The following is a 17,549-nucleotide window of genomic DNA, read 5'->3' on the forward strand; positions in this document are numbered from 1 at the left end:
GGTTGTATGTGTGTGCGCCAATCTAGTCGCCACCCCGCGACAGCGCACACACAACAGCAGATACGAACAGCGTACACAACACACAACAGCGATTGTCAAAAGTGACACAAGGCAGATCAGAACAGAATACGAGGATAGCAAAGGCACAGCAAATCATACAATGAGGAGACACGGAAAATAACAAATGCTAACTGAACACGAACACCGCACTCATTTGCAACAGTGCATGCGTTCATGCGCGGTCTCCACGTGATAAGCACAATAGAGACAAGCACGCCTAACTAACCATCGACAGACAAACATGTAACAGAGGACGCGAGCGCTTGCTTAACGGTACCTCACCGAACCTCCAGCAAGCGTTCGTAGCAGACAAGACAGACACACGAAAACAGGGACAAGCGAGAGATAGGATCCACAGCACTAGCGAAAGTGGCTAGCGCGATCCAGGAAGACAGAACAGAAGGATACACAGTACTAGCGCAGGATGCTAGTGTGATCCAGGTACAGAGTAGCAGAACAGAAGGATCCACAGCACTAGCGCAGGATGCTAGTGCGATCCAGGAAGGCAGAACAGAAGGATCCACAGCACTAGCGGAAAGTGGCTAGCGCGATCCAAGGAGACAGAACAGAAGGATCCCCAGCGCTAGCGCAAGATGCTAGTGTGATACAAGTGAGACAGATCAGAAGAGATAGCTGGTAGCAACCGCTGCACCAGCTATACTCCAAGAACAGAGATCAGAACGATTTCCTGTCGACCACCGCTGGGACAGGACAATCGCAACAGAACAAACAAAACAGATAAGCAATCCTAACTGCACTAGAGAAACCTGCCTAGCGCAGTTTCAGAAGTTTCTCTAAGCTGATCTTCAAACAAAGAGTAAGGCTGACACTCCTCCAGGAGTGTTCCACAGGAAGGAATCCTTATGACCAGCCAAGCATTGTGGGAAACACATAGTACTTATAGTACACGCCTCCAATGAATGTGGCCAGGCAATTTGCATGACAACGTATGCAAATTCCTCAGCAAGCACAAGCTGCAAAACTGACAGAAGCTCTTCTTTCCAGAGTCCTGCAGCATGCAAACCTAAACAATGGTCAAAAAGCTGCCTGCCTGCACAGGCAGCTGAGAAGATCATTACACAAACACCATAATAGTTCATGCATAGACAAATAGACAAAATGTTGTGGCATTCATTATAAAATTATATCTGTATCTTCTTATTTCTCTCCACACTGTGGAAGTAATTTCACATAACATTTCACATAAACAACCACATATTTACCTTTCTTGGGTTCAGCTGATGCCTTTTCTTGTTTCTTCTCTATTTTCTCTGAAATGGGAAATGTAATCATTGGAGCATGTCTGTGTTATTAATCACAAACACTTATCATCATAGGAGAGTTTAACCTCTTGAGGACCGTAGGCTTACACCCCCTAGTGACCAGGGTATTTTTTACAATTAGGGCCACTGCAGCTTTAAGGCCTTGCTGCAGGGTCGTGTAACTCAGCACATAAGTGACCCCCCCATTTCTGCCCACCAACATAGCTTTCTGTTGGTGGGCTCTAATCGCTCTGAGGATGCTTATTTTTTATATATATATATTTCTTTCTTTTTTTCTTACAATAAATATTACTATTTTTTCCCTATCTGCCCCTCCCTCCTCCCCCCCCCACCAGCCAATCACACTGATCGGCCAGCCATAGGCATCAGCCTATGATAGCAGATTGCTTCTGTGCTTCCAGAGGGGACAGGTGAGTCACACGCCTGTCCCCAGTACAGCGCTGCCTTAGATTGCAGTGCTGTAGAGTGTAAATAGACGGTGGTTTTACCTTCTATCAGTCTCCTAGGCTAGCGGCGCATCGGTGCGCACACTCTCCTGCAAATCCCAGCCCCAGGACTTGATGCCAATTGGCGTTAGGCGGTCCTGGGACTGCCGCTGCGTTCACGCCAGTTTCTTAAAGAGTTTGACAAAGCTCAAGTATCTCTGTAGGATATTTCAGCCTCTCAGTGCTCTATAGCAGGGCTTTCCATCCCTGTCCACAAGTTCTACCAACAGTGCATGTTTTGTGGAAAGTCACAGAAGTAGTTGATCAGCTCTGCTGAGGCACTAATTACCTCACCTGTGAATGTTTGTGGTTTTCTTTAAAACATGCACTGTTGGTGAGCCTTTGCCTCATGTATCCTTTAATGGACTAGTACATGTCAGGAGTTTAGGTTTAGAGAATGCATAATGTAGGCATTCAGAAAAAAACAAGTAAGGTTTTTACCTTTTGGAGGTTCTGATGGCACTTTTTCTTCCTTCTTTTCTGTTTTTTCTGTAATGTTAAATTAAAATATTGGAACGATTTCATACTTTTGATAACAATAACCACTTAACTACCACTTACTGAATGATTGTAGGGCACTGTCAAAAGTCCTTAACCAAAGCACCATATAAAAACAGTATACATTAAAGTGCATAAAAAAATCTTTATGCAGTTTTTACATTTTTAGAATTTAACAAAAGAAAACTCCTCTATCCTTGAAAAATTACAAACTTGTCCATGTTGAGTAAACTGTATAAGAGCTGTTATCAAAGGAAAGGTTTTTTTAATGACACCATTGAAGTGTACCGTATTTTTTGGAATATAAAATGCTCTGGAATATAAGACGCACCTAGGTTTAGAGAGCAAAACTCATAGAAAAAAAATATATTTATTTACTAAACCTGGTGCGTCCATGTTCTAGGAGCATCTTGTACATGTTCTCCCTTATTGTCCTCCAATGTTCACTATGTGTCCCCTCCTGTCTTCCTGTGTTTGTCCATGTGTTCCCTCCTGCCCCGTGCGGTCCTCCTGACCCCATGTGTCCCCTCCTGTCCTGTCCCCTCCTGCCCCCCCGTGAGGTCCTCCAGTCCCCCTGTGTCCACTTCTGTCCTACTGTTTGTGTGTCTGTGTTCCCTCCTGCCCCCCCCCTGTGTGTGTCTGTGTCCCCTTCAGCCCATCTGTGTGGTCCTACAGTCCCTGTGTCCCCTCCTGTGGTGTCTGTATCCCCTCCTGCTCCCCTGTGTGTGTGTCCATGTCCCCTTCAGTCCCCATGTTGTCCTCCAGTCCCCTCTCCCTTCCTGTCTTCCTCTCTGTGTCCCCTCCAGCCCCCTCCCCCCGCATGTCTCCACTCCCCCGAGTAACAATAAGGGCAGAGCGACTCACCTCCCTATTGATTCCAGAGCTGTGTGGCCCTCACTGCCTCCAGCATGTCAGCGCTACCCCTGTAAAAGAATAGTTAGCGTCAGAGAGGCTTAATTTCCTCCAGCGGCAGCAATCTGCAGACATCTTGCATACACCACGGCTTTCCCTAGTGACGGCTCCTATTATTGACTCGTCAACAAGAGCCATCACTAGGGGAAGCCGTGCGGTACGTGAGATGTCTGCAGATCGCCGCTGCTGGAGGAAGGTGAGCCGCTCTGCTGCTAACTATTCTTTAACAGAGGTAATGCTGACATGCTGGAAGCAGTGAGGACCACACAGCTCTGGAATTAATAAGGAGGTAAGTCGCTCTGCAATTATTGTTACTCGGGGGAGCGGAGACATGCGGGGATCAGGCGGACCACAAATCAGGGGGACAAGGCAGGGAGTCCCTCATGTAGGGGCGGGTCTGCGGTTCGTATTGGTAGGCGTTTTTAAGTCGGGCATTCCCTGTCTTTGGAATATAAGATGCATGGACTTTTTCACCCCATTTTTGGGGGAGAAAAAGTCTGTCTTATATTCTGAAAAATACAGTAGTTGTAATTACATTTAAACCTTTGTACTAATGGTACATGCATGCCACAATACTCTTGTCACTCTTGAGTAAGTGAAGGGGGCAGGTTCTGCCATAAGTCTCTTTCAGGATCTACTGACAACACTTGAATGATTAACTAAAATGGACAGCGGCACTCTGCATAGGGATGGAGGCTTTATTGCTATGAACCATGTGGGCTTGTGTTGCTCTGAATTGTCTGAATACCCACAGGGGCTAGGGGTTAAAAGTACTTGGGAGTGGGGTACCACAAACATGATTATTTTTTTTAAAGTGTAATGTCCTATTCTATTTCAAATGTTTTACCATTATACTGAATAAATATTATTATCAGTTTTTTGCACATTTATAGATAATATTTTATGCAATATAAAATAATGAAATTATTACTTTTTCATAGACTTAAATAAGATTTGATAGTAAAAAGTGAAATAAATCCAGAAATTTGATTGTAAAGTTGAAATGAATGTCACTGTGATTAATACATTATGCCTAACACAACAAACAACAATTACAACAACTTCACTGCATTTCAAACCAGGGACCCAGCGCTGCAAGGTGAGAGTGCTAACCACTTGGTTACCACCTGTTTTCATTCAATTTAATATAAAAATCATTACAACTTTACAGTACCTTTCCTTAGTTCTTTGAGCTCTTCCTGTTTTTTCACTGGGATTTCTGTGAAACATATGGGAAATAGTAAATTTTATTTTACAGCTACTATAGGCCTACAATTCAGTGCAAGAGAAAGTGTCATTGTACCAATTACTATGTAGTTCTTTATGTTTCTTTTTCTCAGGCCTATCAAAATAATTCGGCACAAATTATGAGAGTATTTACCTTTTTGGAGTTTTTCTTCTTTTATCTCTGCTCTCTCTGAAAAGCAAAATTAAAACTGTTTGAACATATCTACATTACTAATTCAAATAGTATTTTAAGGCACTTTTGCCATGGAAGGATGTATATTAATCCATATACTGTATATATCAACCTGGATAGGCTGATTTTTTGACAACCAAATTTGGGTGTAAAGCGTGGGGGTTTGGCCTATTCACAGGTGATATACAATGGTCAACATATGTGCGCAGGCCCGCAGGTGACGTGTGTTGCAGCCTGTTGCAGAAGGTATACCTGCATGTCCTCACTTCAGCTTGTATCCTCCAATGTCTCAAGCAGTTTCTGAACTCACACCTAGAGCTCTTGGCTCACTGCAGTCACATGATATTGAGCTTGAAGCTCAAGCATCCAGTTCAGAACCTGCACAGGGTACTAGATGCAAGCCTGAGCAGGAACAGGTAGCTATACTCTCTGGAGCATGATCCAATGCACACCCTGCACTTGCCTGCATGCTCCAATACATTCTATATTCTATGCTTTGGGGCTATGGCAGCACATTGGGGAGTCAGCCTATCGGTGGGTCATAACTAGTGAGGGGTGATGGGGTGAGGGAATGAGTGAGAGGAGTTATATATATATATATATATATATATATATATATATATATATATATATATATATATATATATATATATATATATATATATACACACGGTAGGTCATTTCAATGCGGTTGCAATTGATGGCTAACGCACTTAGATAGCTCTTTATTAACCTCGGCCCCACAACTATAGCTATTAATTGTGTGTAAACTTCTATTGTTTTTACCTTTCTTGGGCTCTGTGGGAACTTTTTCTCCTTTTTTCTCTAGCTTCTCTGCAATATTAAATGAAAAAATATTGGAGCATTATGGTTTACAGCAACACTTCATCTAGTAACTCAAAAAAATAAAATATTAGTAGAGATTGTTGTAACTAAAAAGATTATATATATATATATATATATATATATATATATATATATATATATATATATATATATATATATATATATATACATACACACACACACACAGTGCTGCCCATAATTATTCATACCCCTGGCAATGACTTGACTTAAAGTCAAGGTTACTTCTATTTCTTGACGGGAAATTATATAGGTGTCTCCCAAAAGATAATAAGATGATGTTCAAAAGGCACTATTGTGGGATAAAAACATTTCTCAGCTTTTATTTACATTTTAGCTAAAAGCACTGTATATACTGTATATACAGATTACAATAGATGATCAACAGCCACGGTTGCTGTACAGCCTGGACTACAGGACTACGTACTATCAGCACGTGGATCACAGAACACCAATTTATATGGACTTTTTAGCACTGAATATGGGACTCACGGGATGCAGCGGGATCTATAGACACCTCTATGCCAGTGTCAAAAACCTGAGCGGTTCTTGCCTTTTTCATGATTGCTAACTCAGTAAAGGACCAGCCTTTAAAGCGTTGCTATCATATAAATCCGGCATAGCGGGGTCTGAACCCTCTATAACAGTAATTATAGATTGAGGGTATACCTTGAAATGAATCAGAGCACTCAGTATATGATTTTATATAAAAAATGGTATTTGCTTATCGTACAGCAGATATACAAAATAAGAACAGTTCCAAGTATTGTTTCCTTCTAACAGTAGTCCATCTCATCATGGCCTTTATAGCCAAGCGATCATCAATCTTCTAAGTACATTCAAAAAAGAATATAACAGTTGTGTTATGTAGGATAAGATCAAAAGTAGTCTCATCTGTATCAATAGCTGTGTATCTAGTAGCTGTGTAAAACTTGTAGTAATCTTCTTGAAGAAATAGCATAAAAAATAGCTTCTAAAAAAACTTCTTGCTAACATCTTAACAGAACTTAATGCTGAAAATTAATAAAGTAAATCACGAGAATATTAAGCATATTACCCCTTCTCTGTCACCTCTTCAGCATCTAGAACCACGTGTGGGAAGGTAGCTTCTGCCTCGTGTGTCTTCTCAGGAGATTGGCAGGCTAGTGCAAATTATGAGCTTTCAGCTCCTACTTTTATAATGATTAGCTGCCTAATTTGAAATTTCCCTAAATCCCAGGTTCTGATTGGCTGAGACTTCTGAGCATCAAAAGCTATCTTTGTTTTGAATACTGTATATAGTTGACATTTAACATAACCATAACATTTTTGTTTATAAACTCCTTATTACCTTAACTTGTGAGAATTAACATCATTTGGAGTGTTTGACATTTTGACATTCGATTAATAGGTCATATTTAACGCAGTTAATTAAAAGTGGACGTCACCAGCCATCTTGTCTGCTGGTTGACTTATTTGCCCCAGACATTGGGACTTTCAAACATTAAACAACGCATTTCCGATAATGTGTCCTGCTAATTAGTTTGGAATGTGCCTGTCCTTTTCCAAAAATAAAACTGGTCATTTTGACCAAGTAAAAAGTCTACAGCATTTTAGATGCTTATTGAGGTACACAGGGCTTCCCCCAATATACTTAAATATAAAGCTTATTATATAATGCTTCTTAAAATAATTAAACATATAAGATATAATTGCACATTAAAACTTAATATACCTTATATATATTTGTCTTTCTTATGAAGAATGCATTTAATAATGTTCACCGGTAGATGTCATCACTAAATCATTTTTTACTAATTGGGAAAACCCCTTATATTGTTTTATATTTTATGAGGCCTTTTCCCAAACCATAGCATATGTTATCAGCTATCAATGTTCAAACCTATTGCAATGTTTATACTTTTCATATTTTGACTTTCTCTGGCTACATGTAAACATTCTTCTAGCTTACAAGTTAAAATAATCTTATAAAAGTTTGACTTTCTCTAACTATCACTGACAGAATCCAACATTAAATGTAATTCAAAGTAATAGATTCTATTATATGTAATTATAGGTTTTCACAATAATTATTTCTTTCTTTGGAAGGACTGTATTGATTGTTAATATTTAGATTAATAATATTTATATGTAATAATTGAACAAATGTATATATATGATTGCTGCAGTAATGTGAATGTTAAACTTGTTTCTTTTCAGTCTTCACACAGTACACTTATCTACAACCTTGACATTTGAAAGTTGCTTCTAACATAAACAAAAATGTTTTAGCTTCTGTAACTAAAATAATCTTATAAGCTTCACAGCCTGGAATATGCTGAGATGTCACAGAGCAATATTTTAAAAAAGTAACCCAACTTTACAGTTTACAATGAAATTTTGCATAGACCATTAAAACTTAAAATATACACATATGACAGCTCTTCCTGCATAAATAAACCGCTAGCATTCTGACACCAGGAGCATCACGGAACTGGTAGAGTATACAGATGATCTGGCTGTGACTTTGCTTGCATCATCTGTGCTTTCATGCTGCTCTAAGCTTTGAAGTCGCTCTCTGCTTTGCTTTACTGTTTATCTGGCTACTGCGGACGTATGTCATTTCCCATCTGCTGCCACGCTTCGTGCTGATGATATTATCTTAGGAACTGTGATCTTTGAGAACTGATTATCTGTTTCTGGTGGATTCATGACGGATGATACTCCTGCACACTGCAGTTGATATATGGACTTGTATATTTTGAATTCAAAAAGTTTTTATTGGAATAAGAAGTGTTGCATAGATATACAAGTACAAAGGGCTATTTTGTGCAAAGTGAAATATATCACAAGTATACAGATACACATTCTGAAAATTATAATCACATCATAAGTGCAAAAGTAAAAAACAAAAGGGCAAAGTGCTATTAATCAAGAACAACCGCATATTATACATCTTCTAAATTCCAATATTTTAACCCCCCCCCCCATCCCAACCTCGCCCCCCTCCCCTTCCCCCGGTGTTCCCCTTCGGTGGGTCACAGGCGAACATTTATTAGGTATTATAATAACTGAGTAGACTATCTGCAGCAGTCAGTATTTACGAACAGGTCTCCCTACCAGCTGATGAGCTCATTTATCATCCAAAATTTAAGGTAGTTGGAGTTCATCCAAATCTGGGCAACGCATTCCCCCACTTCCCCAGAACTCCTTTTCTCCTTTAAGACCTTAACATTTCTTTGCCCTCCTCTGATTCCAGATATATATGCCACATTAACCATGAGTTAGCATGTGATAATTGTCTGTTGTGTGTTTCTTGAACCAATTGTTACATGTGTTCAATATATTGCATCTCTCTGTGCCAATCCGCAATAGATGGGATCTTGGTAGTTTTCCAAAATTTAGGAATCGTAAGACGAGCTGCTGATAAGAAATGTCTTAATATGGATTTTTTAAACTTACGGATCGGCATAGGGAGCATTAGCAGCAGCAGTGTTTGGGGAGAATTGTCAATGTCTATATTTAGACAATCTCTAATAATTTTACATATATTAGTCCAAAACTGTTGCAATTTAGAACAAGAATACCAAACGTGTACCATTGTTCCCTCCTCCTGAAGGCATCTCCAGCACAATGAGGATTCTTCTGGATATATTTTGTGTAAGACCACAGGAACTTTATACCATCTAGACAAAATTTTAAATGCGTTTTCCTTCCCTCTATTTGAAATGGATGAAATGTTGGCAAAAATACAAGCTTTCTCCCATTCTTTATCTGTGAAATTCATGTCTATTTCAGTATGCCATTTGGTGATATATGCTGGCAAGGAATCATATGTCATATCCCTCAACATGTTATAGTAAATTGAAATTGCTTTTTTTTCAGGAGGGGTAGAGAAGAGTTGTTTCTCCACCTCAGTAAGTTCTCTATTCAAATATCCACCTTTCAGACATTGTCTAAGAAAATGTACCAGCTGGAGGTACTCAAACTGTGGGATAGTAGATATATTTCCTCTAGATTGTAGCTCTTGCCTAGTTGGTGTCAAATTTTCAGGCATTAAGTCCCTTAATGTTAGCTGATCACCCATAGCTGTCCGAATCACGTATGAAGAGCCAAAACCGGGGGGAAAGACAATATTATTCCAAATAGGTGTTAGAGGTCCAAAATATGAGGAAACTCTATGTTGTCTTAGTAATCTATCCCATAGTTGAAGAGTCAATTTAGTACTATTTGGCCATTTCCTAGATAACAATCTTCTATCAGAAGGATAGACCCAAAGAGATGATTTGAGACCCATATCTGATAACCTATTTTCTATCTGCACCCATTGACGAGTTCCCAGTGCCCAATCCCTAATTCTCGTTAAATGTGTGGCTAATTGATAGAATTTAGGTTTTGGAAGGGCTAGACCGCCTGCCTCTTTCGCTCTATAAAGGATATTCTTGGCTAATCTATGATGTTTACCACCCCAAATATAGTTAAGCCATAAAGAAGTGATTTTACGGAAAAAAGATGCAGGAATATAGATAGGCAATGTCTGGAGGGGGTAAAGCAATCTGGGCATCAAGTTCATTTTTATGATATTGATACGTCCAGACCAAGAATGCAACACAGCCTTCCATCGTTGCAGATCCTCCTGGAATCTAGTCAATAAAGAGAGAAAATTTTCCTTAAAAAGAAAAGCAGGATCTTTTGTGATTTTTAGGCCTAAATAAGTGATTTGATCATCTCTCCATGAAAAGGGGAAAGCTTCTCTCAGGGTGTTATATAAACTAGGAGATAGTGTTAAATTTAGTGCTTCACATTTTGAGGTGTTAATCTTAAAATTGCTAAGATCCCCAAAAACTTGTATAGTTTTAATGAAATTCGGGAGGGAGATCATTGGATTTGTAATATACAGTAGTAAATCATCAGCAAAGATGGAAAGCCTATATTGATCTCGACCTACAGAGACACCATGTACATCTAAATTATTTCTGAGAGCTATTGCCAAGTGTTCCATAGATACTATATATAATAGGGGAGAAAGCGGGCAACCCTGGCGGGTTCCATTATTAATACATATGGTATCTGAAAGGTGACCATTTATTTTTAACTTAGCTGTGGGTTTGTCATAAAGGGCGAAGATTTGATCAAAAAATCTAGAACCAGGTGGAAAACCAAGTTGAGTCAGAGAGGCCTTCAAGAAATTCCAAGAAAGCCTATCAAAGGCCTTCTCTGCATCAAGTGATAGAAGGAGAGCGGGTGTTTTAGCTGATTGCAAATAATTAGAAAGGAGAAGTGTTTTTATGGTGTTGTCTCTAGGTTCTCGCCCGGGGACAAAACCAACCTGATCTGGATGTATAATGTCAGGAATAATAGGTAATAATCGATTGGCTAATATTTTGGAGTACATTTTTAAATCAACATTAATGAGAGAAATTGGTCGATAGTTGGAACTATGAAGGGGGTCCTTGCCTGGTTTCGGGATGATTGAGATATGGGCTTCCTTCGCTTCTGCAGGGAGACTAGTGCCCATACCTACCTCATTAAAAGCTGATGTAAATAATGGGGCTAATTGACCCTTAAATTGTTTGAAATACTCAGAGGAGAACCCATCAGGGCCCGCCGCTTTTCCTGGTTTGAGTGAAGTAACTGCTAAAAAGAATTCATCTTCCATAATGGGTTCATTTAGTGTCTCTATTTGCATTTTGGACAATGCTGGGAGTTTATTATGAGCCATAAAATTTTCTAAGTGTCCTGGGGAGGGGTTAGAAACGTGCAAGTTATAAAGTGAATTATAATATGTATGAAACACTCTGGCAATTTCCTCTGATGAATGTACCTTACGTTTTTGTGCATTAAAGATAGTTGGTATATATGTGGAAGCTCTCTTTTGTCTCAAGGAAAAAGCCAACATACGTCCACATTTATTAGCATGCTCATAAAGCTTCCCTCTGTACCTCTGCAAATTATATAATCTAGATTGTTCTAGAATCTTTTTAAGGGAGTCACGAGTCTCTTGTAACTTCCCAAAGGTCTGATCCGAAATTACAGTTTTATGTAGCTGTTCAAGCCGTTGTAATTCTGATAAGAGAGAGATGATTTTTGATGCTCTTTCTTTTTTTCGTTGGGAGCCTAATTGAATTAAAACCCCTCTCATCACGCATTTATGAGCATACCACTGAGACACTGCAGAAACTTCCTCCCCTTGGACATTTGTCGCAATATAGTCCTGTAATGCCTGTGCCAAGCGAGCTCTACATTCCTGATCCTGTAACAGAACCGTATTCAGTTTCCAGTTAAATTGAGTGGGTTTAACTCCCGGGATTTTAAATTTTAAGAAAACTGGAGAATGATCGGACCATAATTGTGAACCAATATGTGAGGAAATCTTCCATGAAAGCATATTGTGTGAGATTAGAAATAGGTCTATTCTACTGTAACTTTCGTGAGGTTTGGAGAAAAATGTGTAGTCTTTAGTTTTTGGATTAGCAATCCTCCAAACGTCTACAAGCTGGAGTTCAAAGAGTAGTTTTTTTAGGGGGCGGAGTTTTTTATTAGAGATAGAGGATACCCCTCTGGAAGTATCCAATAGTGGATCTAAGGTCAAATTGATGTCCCCTCCAATAATTACCCTCCCTTCTTTATATTCATCTAATTGTAGGAGAATAGAATTAAGAGCTTTAGTTTGATCTAGGTTGGGTAAATAAATGCTAGCGATAGTGAAAAGAACTCCTGAGAGTACTACTTTAATGAATATGAATCTCCCATTCTTATCTATCTTACTATCTTTTAATTCAAATTGACAAGTTCTATGGAAGGCGATTGCTACACCTCGGGATTTACCCCCTTCATAATCACTGCTAATCCAATGAGGATAGTACCTATTATGTGACATAACTGGTGTTTTCCCTTTCATGAAGTGTGTCTCCTGTAATAAAATAATTTTAGCCCGTTCCTTATGACAACGATAAAGAATGTGAGCTCGCTTAGTAGGTTCATTGAGGCCATTTACATTTAAAGAACATATTTTAGTTGCCATTGTATGTAGAAAATACAAGCCTACAGTTAGCTGATTTTGTGAACCACCGAAGAAAGAAAAAGTTCCCCCCCTTCCCACCCCCCCTAGACAACCTTCCAGCTGTCCTGTACCCTCCCCTAGATGGTCTTAGCCCCTTAACACCTAGGGACTTTTGTGGTGGTGGCATAAAGCCACAGCAGTCTATTCCTGAACCTTCAGACTGCATCTTAGTATGTGGGGAAAGAAGCCCGGCAACGCCCCTGCTCCCCCAGTATCTCCCCGCCTCCCCCCTGGATATAACATATTACAGATAACACGTAACAGACAAAACTAACTTCAATTGACTATGATAAGGCATTATATAACTGCAATATATTTGCTCATTAACCTCTTCAAGAAATATTATACCTAAAAAGAAGAAATTAGAGTAAACATAATAAAATATCTAATAAAATATCTCTAGTGTCTGTAATCTTCTAGATGCGTTTATCAAAGGTAACACAATATGGCTCCTCTATCCATAACTTAAAACAAACCGGCAGAAAGAGCTATTCCACTGTCCCTGAGAAGCAAAGTAACACTGTTAATTTTCTATGGCAGTATATTTAAGCAAGTGTCCATAAATGCCTTACTGCAGTCAGGATCTCTTATAATCATAGGAATATATATCAACACTAACAAAAGTGCTTGTGCACATTAAACATAGAAGTGAAGATCTCTGAGGATAAGAAGATCAATGAACAAGCAAGGTAACGTGCTAAAGTTCCTTCATACAGTGGAGAGTGATAGCAATGAACAGTTAAGTCTAACCAGTACTGCAACTAGCAAGGAAAAGATAAGACAGAACTTGAATAGTGTTGAGGGGGAGTTCAGTCATCTCCTGAAGCCTGCCTTTGTCTGCGCCTGGTATCAGATGCTCTGGCTTTTTGCCATCTCTCTTTCTGAGGGAGAGGAGTAACTTCTTCTATTGAGGGCCAGTCCGGCAGTTTAATTACATTGCAGGATAAAAATTCTTGTATCTTCGGAAGATCCTGCGGGCTTTGAAAGATGATAGATTTCCCATCCAGCTTTATTAATAAACGAAAGGGGAATCCCCAAGAATAAACAGCTTCTGCGGCTTTCACTGCCTCCAAGAGTGGTTTAGTAGCTCGTCTTAGCTGCAGGGTATATCTGGATAGATCTGGAAAGAATAAAAGTGTAGCCCCATCAAAGTTTACTGAGCCTTTTTCCCTGGCAGCCGCCATAATTTCCTCTTTGACAGTGTAGGAATGCAGCCTGCAGATAACGTCTCTAGGGAGGTTGTTGCGTATCTGACCGAAGGCCCTGTGTGCTCTGTCTATGACTACTTCAAAGTCCTCTTCCCTCCCCAATAAAAGCTTAAAGATACCTTGTAAGGATGGCAGTAAATCTTCCTGCTTTGTAGCCTCAGGGAGCCCTCTAATACGCACATTATTACGACGACCCCTGTTTTCTAGGTCATCCATCTTTAAGACATGCTCCAAGAGGGCCTGGTCTTGTGCCTGTGATTTTTCAATGAGCTTCTCCACTTTCTTCTCTAGAGCTTCTTGGTTTTTCTCCAGGATATCTACTCTTCCTCCCACATCTTGCAAATCAGCTCTCACCTCCTCAATGTCTCTCTTGTAAGCCGTTTCGATGCGTAGTGCAAAGGCCTCAAAGTCACGCTTTGATGGGATAGAACGCAGCAATGCTTTAATGTCCAATTCCTCCTCCTCACAGTCATCCTCCCCCTCTGAGACTTCAGGCGAGCCCTCTGGAGTGATTTGTGACCGGTTGCCCTCACGAGGAGAATGATCCCTCTGAGTTTTAAACACCTCCGAACGAGATGGAGTGTTTGATGCTGCGTCATCAATTTTCCTGCCGGATCGAGGCCCTGTGCAGCGAAAGTAAGTGCCGATCTCTGCACCGGAGGCTCTCCCTGCATTCTTTGCCTTCTTCTCCTTGCCCATAACTCACAGAGTTGTCTGTCAGGTGCAGTTTCAAATGCTGGGGAATCAGCGGGGAGACACTCGGGACAGAGCACTTCTCAGACACGTCCTGCAGCAGCCATTGCCAAGCCACGCCCCCGACTTGTATATTTTGATAATCACCTAATACATAATCTTTATCCCTGCATGCATGTGATGTGTGAGTGGTGAGCATTGCATATATATGTGAGTTAGCCGGGTACCCTGTGGGTTAACTTTTTAACATTTAAATATTTAATAAACTTTGCATTTTTTTATTATTACTATAGTCTGGCCACTTCGGGTTCTGACCTGTCAAAACTAGAAGTGGCTGTCTCCCTGACGAAAATGTGTGAAATGAATGAATTCTTGGTGGCTCAGATCTTCTCCCCTGGCTCTGGCTTCTCCCCCTGCCCCCTCCTATTGAGGCCTGGCTGCCAGGGACACATGCAGCGCAATATCTACAGATATAGTCGGGTACAGTCCTTTATATAGTGAAGGGCCAAAACACAGTCCTTTTTACCGGGTGATCCACCTCACCCACTTCAACAGTTGCTGCTTTAGAAAAGGACTTATTAAAAAAAAAGAGCTGAGATGCAATCTGGTAGTACAAAAAATATTTAAATAAGTTTATTGACAAATCTAGCAAAAAAAAAATAAATATTAAAAAAAGTTCTTCAAATTCACTTCCTTGACTCTTCATTTGAATAATCTTTTTTTAAGATTTTTTGCTATATGTGTCAATAAAGTTATTTAAAAGATTTTTTTGTACTACAAGATTGCATCTCAGCTCTTTTTTCATAAGTCCTATTCTAAAGCAACAACACACACAGTGCAGCCAGAGTCATTTGTCGCAGCAGGAAAGCAGGGATTTCTGCTGTTCGTTCCTGCAGAGTAGGTGCTGGCAGAAGCGATGTCTGCAGCATTCCTGCTCTGTTTCCCTGCTGCGATGAATAACTGGCTGCACTGCGTGTGTCCCCGGGTACCAGAAGCCAATAGGAGGGAGAGGAGACAGAGCCAGGGGACAGGAATGGTGGACTAGCCACCAGGTATTCATTAATTTCGCATATCGGCTGCAGCGAGATGGACACTTCTAGTTTTGACTAGTGTTGGGCGAACATCTAGATGTTCGGGTTCGGGCCGAACAGGCCGAACATGGCCGCGATGTTCGGGTGTTCGACCCGAACTCCGAACATAATGGAAGTCAATGGGGACCCGAACTTTTGTGGTTTGTAAAGCCTCCTTACATGCTACATACCCCAAATGTACAGGGTATGTGCACCTTGGGAGTGGGTACAAGAGGAAATTTTTTTTTAGCAAAAAGAGCTTATAGTTTTTGAGAAAATCGATTTTAAAGTTTCAAAGGGAAAACTGTCTTTTAAATGCGGGAAATGTCTGTTTTCTTTGCACAGGTAACATGCTTTTTGTCGGCATGCAGTCATAAATGTAATACATATAAGAGGTTCCAGGAAAAGGGACCGGTAATGCTAATCCAGCAGCAGCACACGTGATGGAACAGGAGGAGGGTGGCGCAGGAGGAGAAGGCCACGCTTTGAGACACAACAACCCAGGCCTTGCATGAGGACAAGAAGCGTGCGGATAGCATGCTTTGTACCACCATGCAGTCATAAATGTAATAAAGATAAGTGGTTCAATAAACAGGGACCACGCGGCAACGCTAACCCAGCAGCAGCACACGTGATGGAACAGGAGGAGGCGCAGGAGGAGAAGGCCACGCTTTGTGAGACACAACAACCCAGGCCTTGCATGAGGACAAAAAGCGTGCGGATAGCATGCTTTGTACCGCCATGTAGTCATAAATGTAATAAAGATAAGAGGTTCAATAAACAGGGACCACGCGGCAACGCTAACCCAGCAGCAGCAGCAGCAGCAGCACACGTGATGGAACAGGAGGAGGCGCAGGAGGAGAAGGCCACGCTTTGTGAGACACAACAACCCAGGCCTTGCATGAGGACAAAAAGCGTGCGGATAGCATGCTTTGTACCGCCATGTAGTCATAAATGTAATAAAGATAAGAGGTTCAATAAACAGGGACCACGCGGCAACGCTAACCCAGCAGCAGCAGCAGCAGCAGCACACGTGATGGAACAGGAGGAGGCGCAGGAGGAGAAGGCCACGCTTTGTGAGACACAACAACCCAGGCCTTGCATGAGGACAAAAAGCGTGCGGATAGCATGCTTTGTACCGCCATGTAGTCATAAATGTAATAAAGATAAGAGGTTCCATAAACAGGGACCGGCAACGGTAACCCAGCAGCAGCAGCAGCAGCAGCAGCACACGTGATGGAACAGGAGGAGGCGCAGGAGGAGAAGGCCACGCTTTGTGAGACACAACAACCCAGGCCTTGCATGAGGACAAAAAGCGTGCGGATATAGCAGCAATGCTTTTTGCCGCCATGCAGTCATAAATGTAATACAGATGAGAGGTTCAATAAACAGGGACCGGAAACGCTAAACCATCCCAGATGTTCATCGGTCATGTTACTTGGTTGGGGTCCAGGAGTGTTGCGTAGTCGTTTCCAATCCAGGATTGATTCATTTTAATTTGAGTCAGACGGTCTGCATTTTCTGTGGAGAGGCGGATACACCGATCTGTGATGATGCCTCCGGCAGCACTGAAACAGCGTTCCGACATAACGCTGGCTGCCGGGCAAGCCAGCACCTCTATTGCGTACATTGCCAGTTCGTGCCAGGTGTCTAGCTTCATGCCCGGTTTCAGGTCCAGCGGTGCCAGCCACAAATCCGTCTGTTCCTTTATTCCCCTCCAAATTTCCTCCCCTGTGTGCTGCTTATCCCCAAGGCAGATCAGCTTCAGCAACGCTTGCTGACGCATGCCAACAGCTGTGCTGCACTGCTTCCACGATCCTACTGCTGCTGGTGCTGGGTTAGCATTTCCGGATGAGGTACAGCTTTGAGATGCGTTGGAGGAGAAGGAGTCAGAGAGGTAGGTGCTGCTGTTGTTATCCAGCTGTTTGCGGCGTGGGCAACACCCGCGCCGTAGCAGGTGAGGAATCGCTGCCAGGCTCCACAAGGTTCACCCAGTGCGCGGTAAGGGAGATGT

General features: G+C 41.3%; 1 protein-coding gene across 50 annotated transcripts in view; it reads right to left on the minus strand.

Annotated features, from left to right (window-relative positions):
- Nucleotides 1–17,549, minus strand: part of LOC137503854 (titin homolog) — a 1,065,379-nt gene that overhangs the window by 232,313 nt on the left and 815,517 nt on the right. For all 50 annotated transcript variants that reach the window (XM_068231415.1, XM_068231409.1, XM_068231432.1 and 47 more), the window contains 5 exons: nt 5,445–5,492; nt 4,620–4,655; nt 4,413–4,457; nt 2,270–2,317; nt 1,284–1,331 (listed from right to left, as the gene is read on the minus strand). In XM_068231415.1, the coding sequence (XP_068087516.1) occupies nt 1,284–1,331; nt 2,270–2,317; nt 4,413–4,457; nt 4,620–4,655; nt 5,445–5,492 (225 nt within the window). The remainder of the gene's footprint in view (nt 1–1,283; nt 1,332–2,269; nt 2,318–4,412; nt 4,458–4,619; nt 4,656–5,444; nt 5,493–17,549) is intronic.

Source organism: Hyperolius riggenbachi, chromosome 4 (assembly GCF_040937935.1).
Source record: "Hyperolius riggenbachi isolate aHypRig1 chromosome 4, aHypRig1.pri, whole genome shotgun sequence".
In the NCBI taxonomy this organism is placed as follows: domain Eukaryota; kingdom Metazoa; phylum Chordata; class Amphibia; order Anura; family Hyperoliidae; genus Hyperolius; species Hyperolius riggenbachi.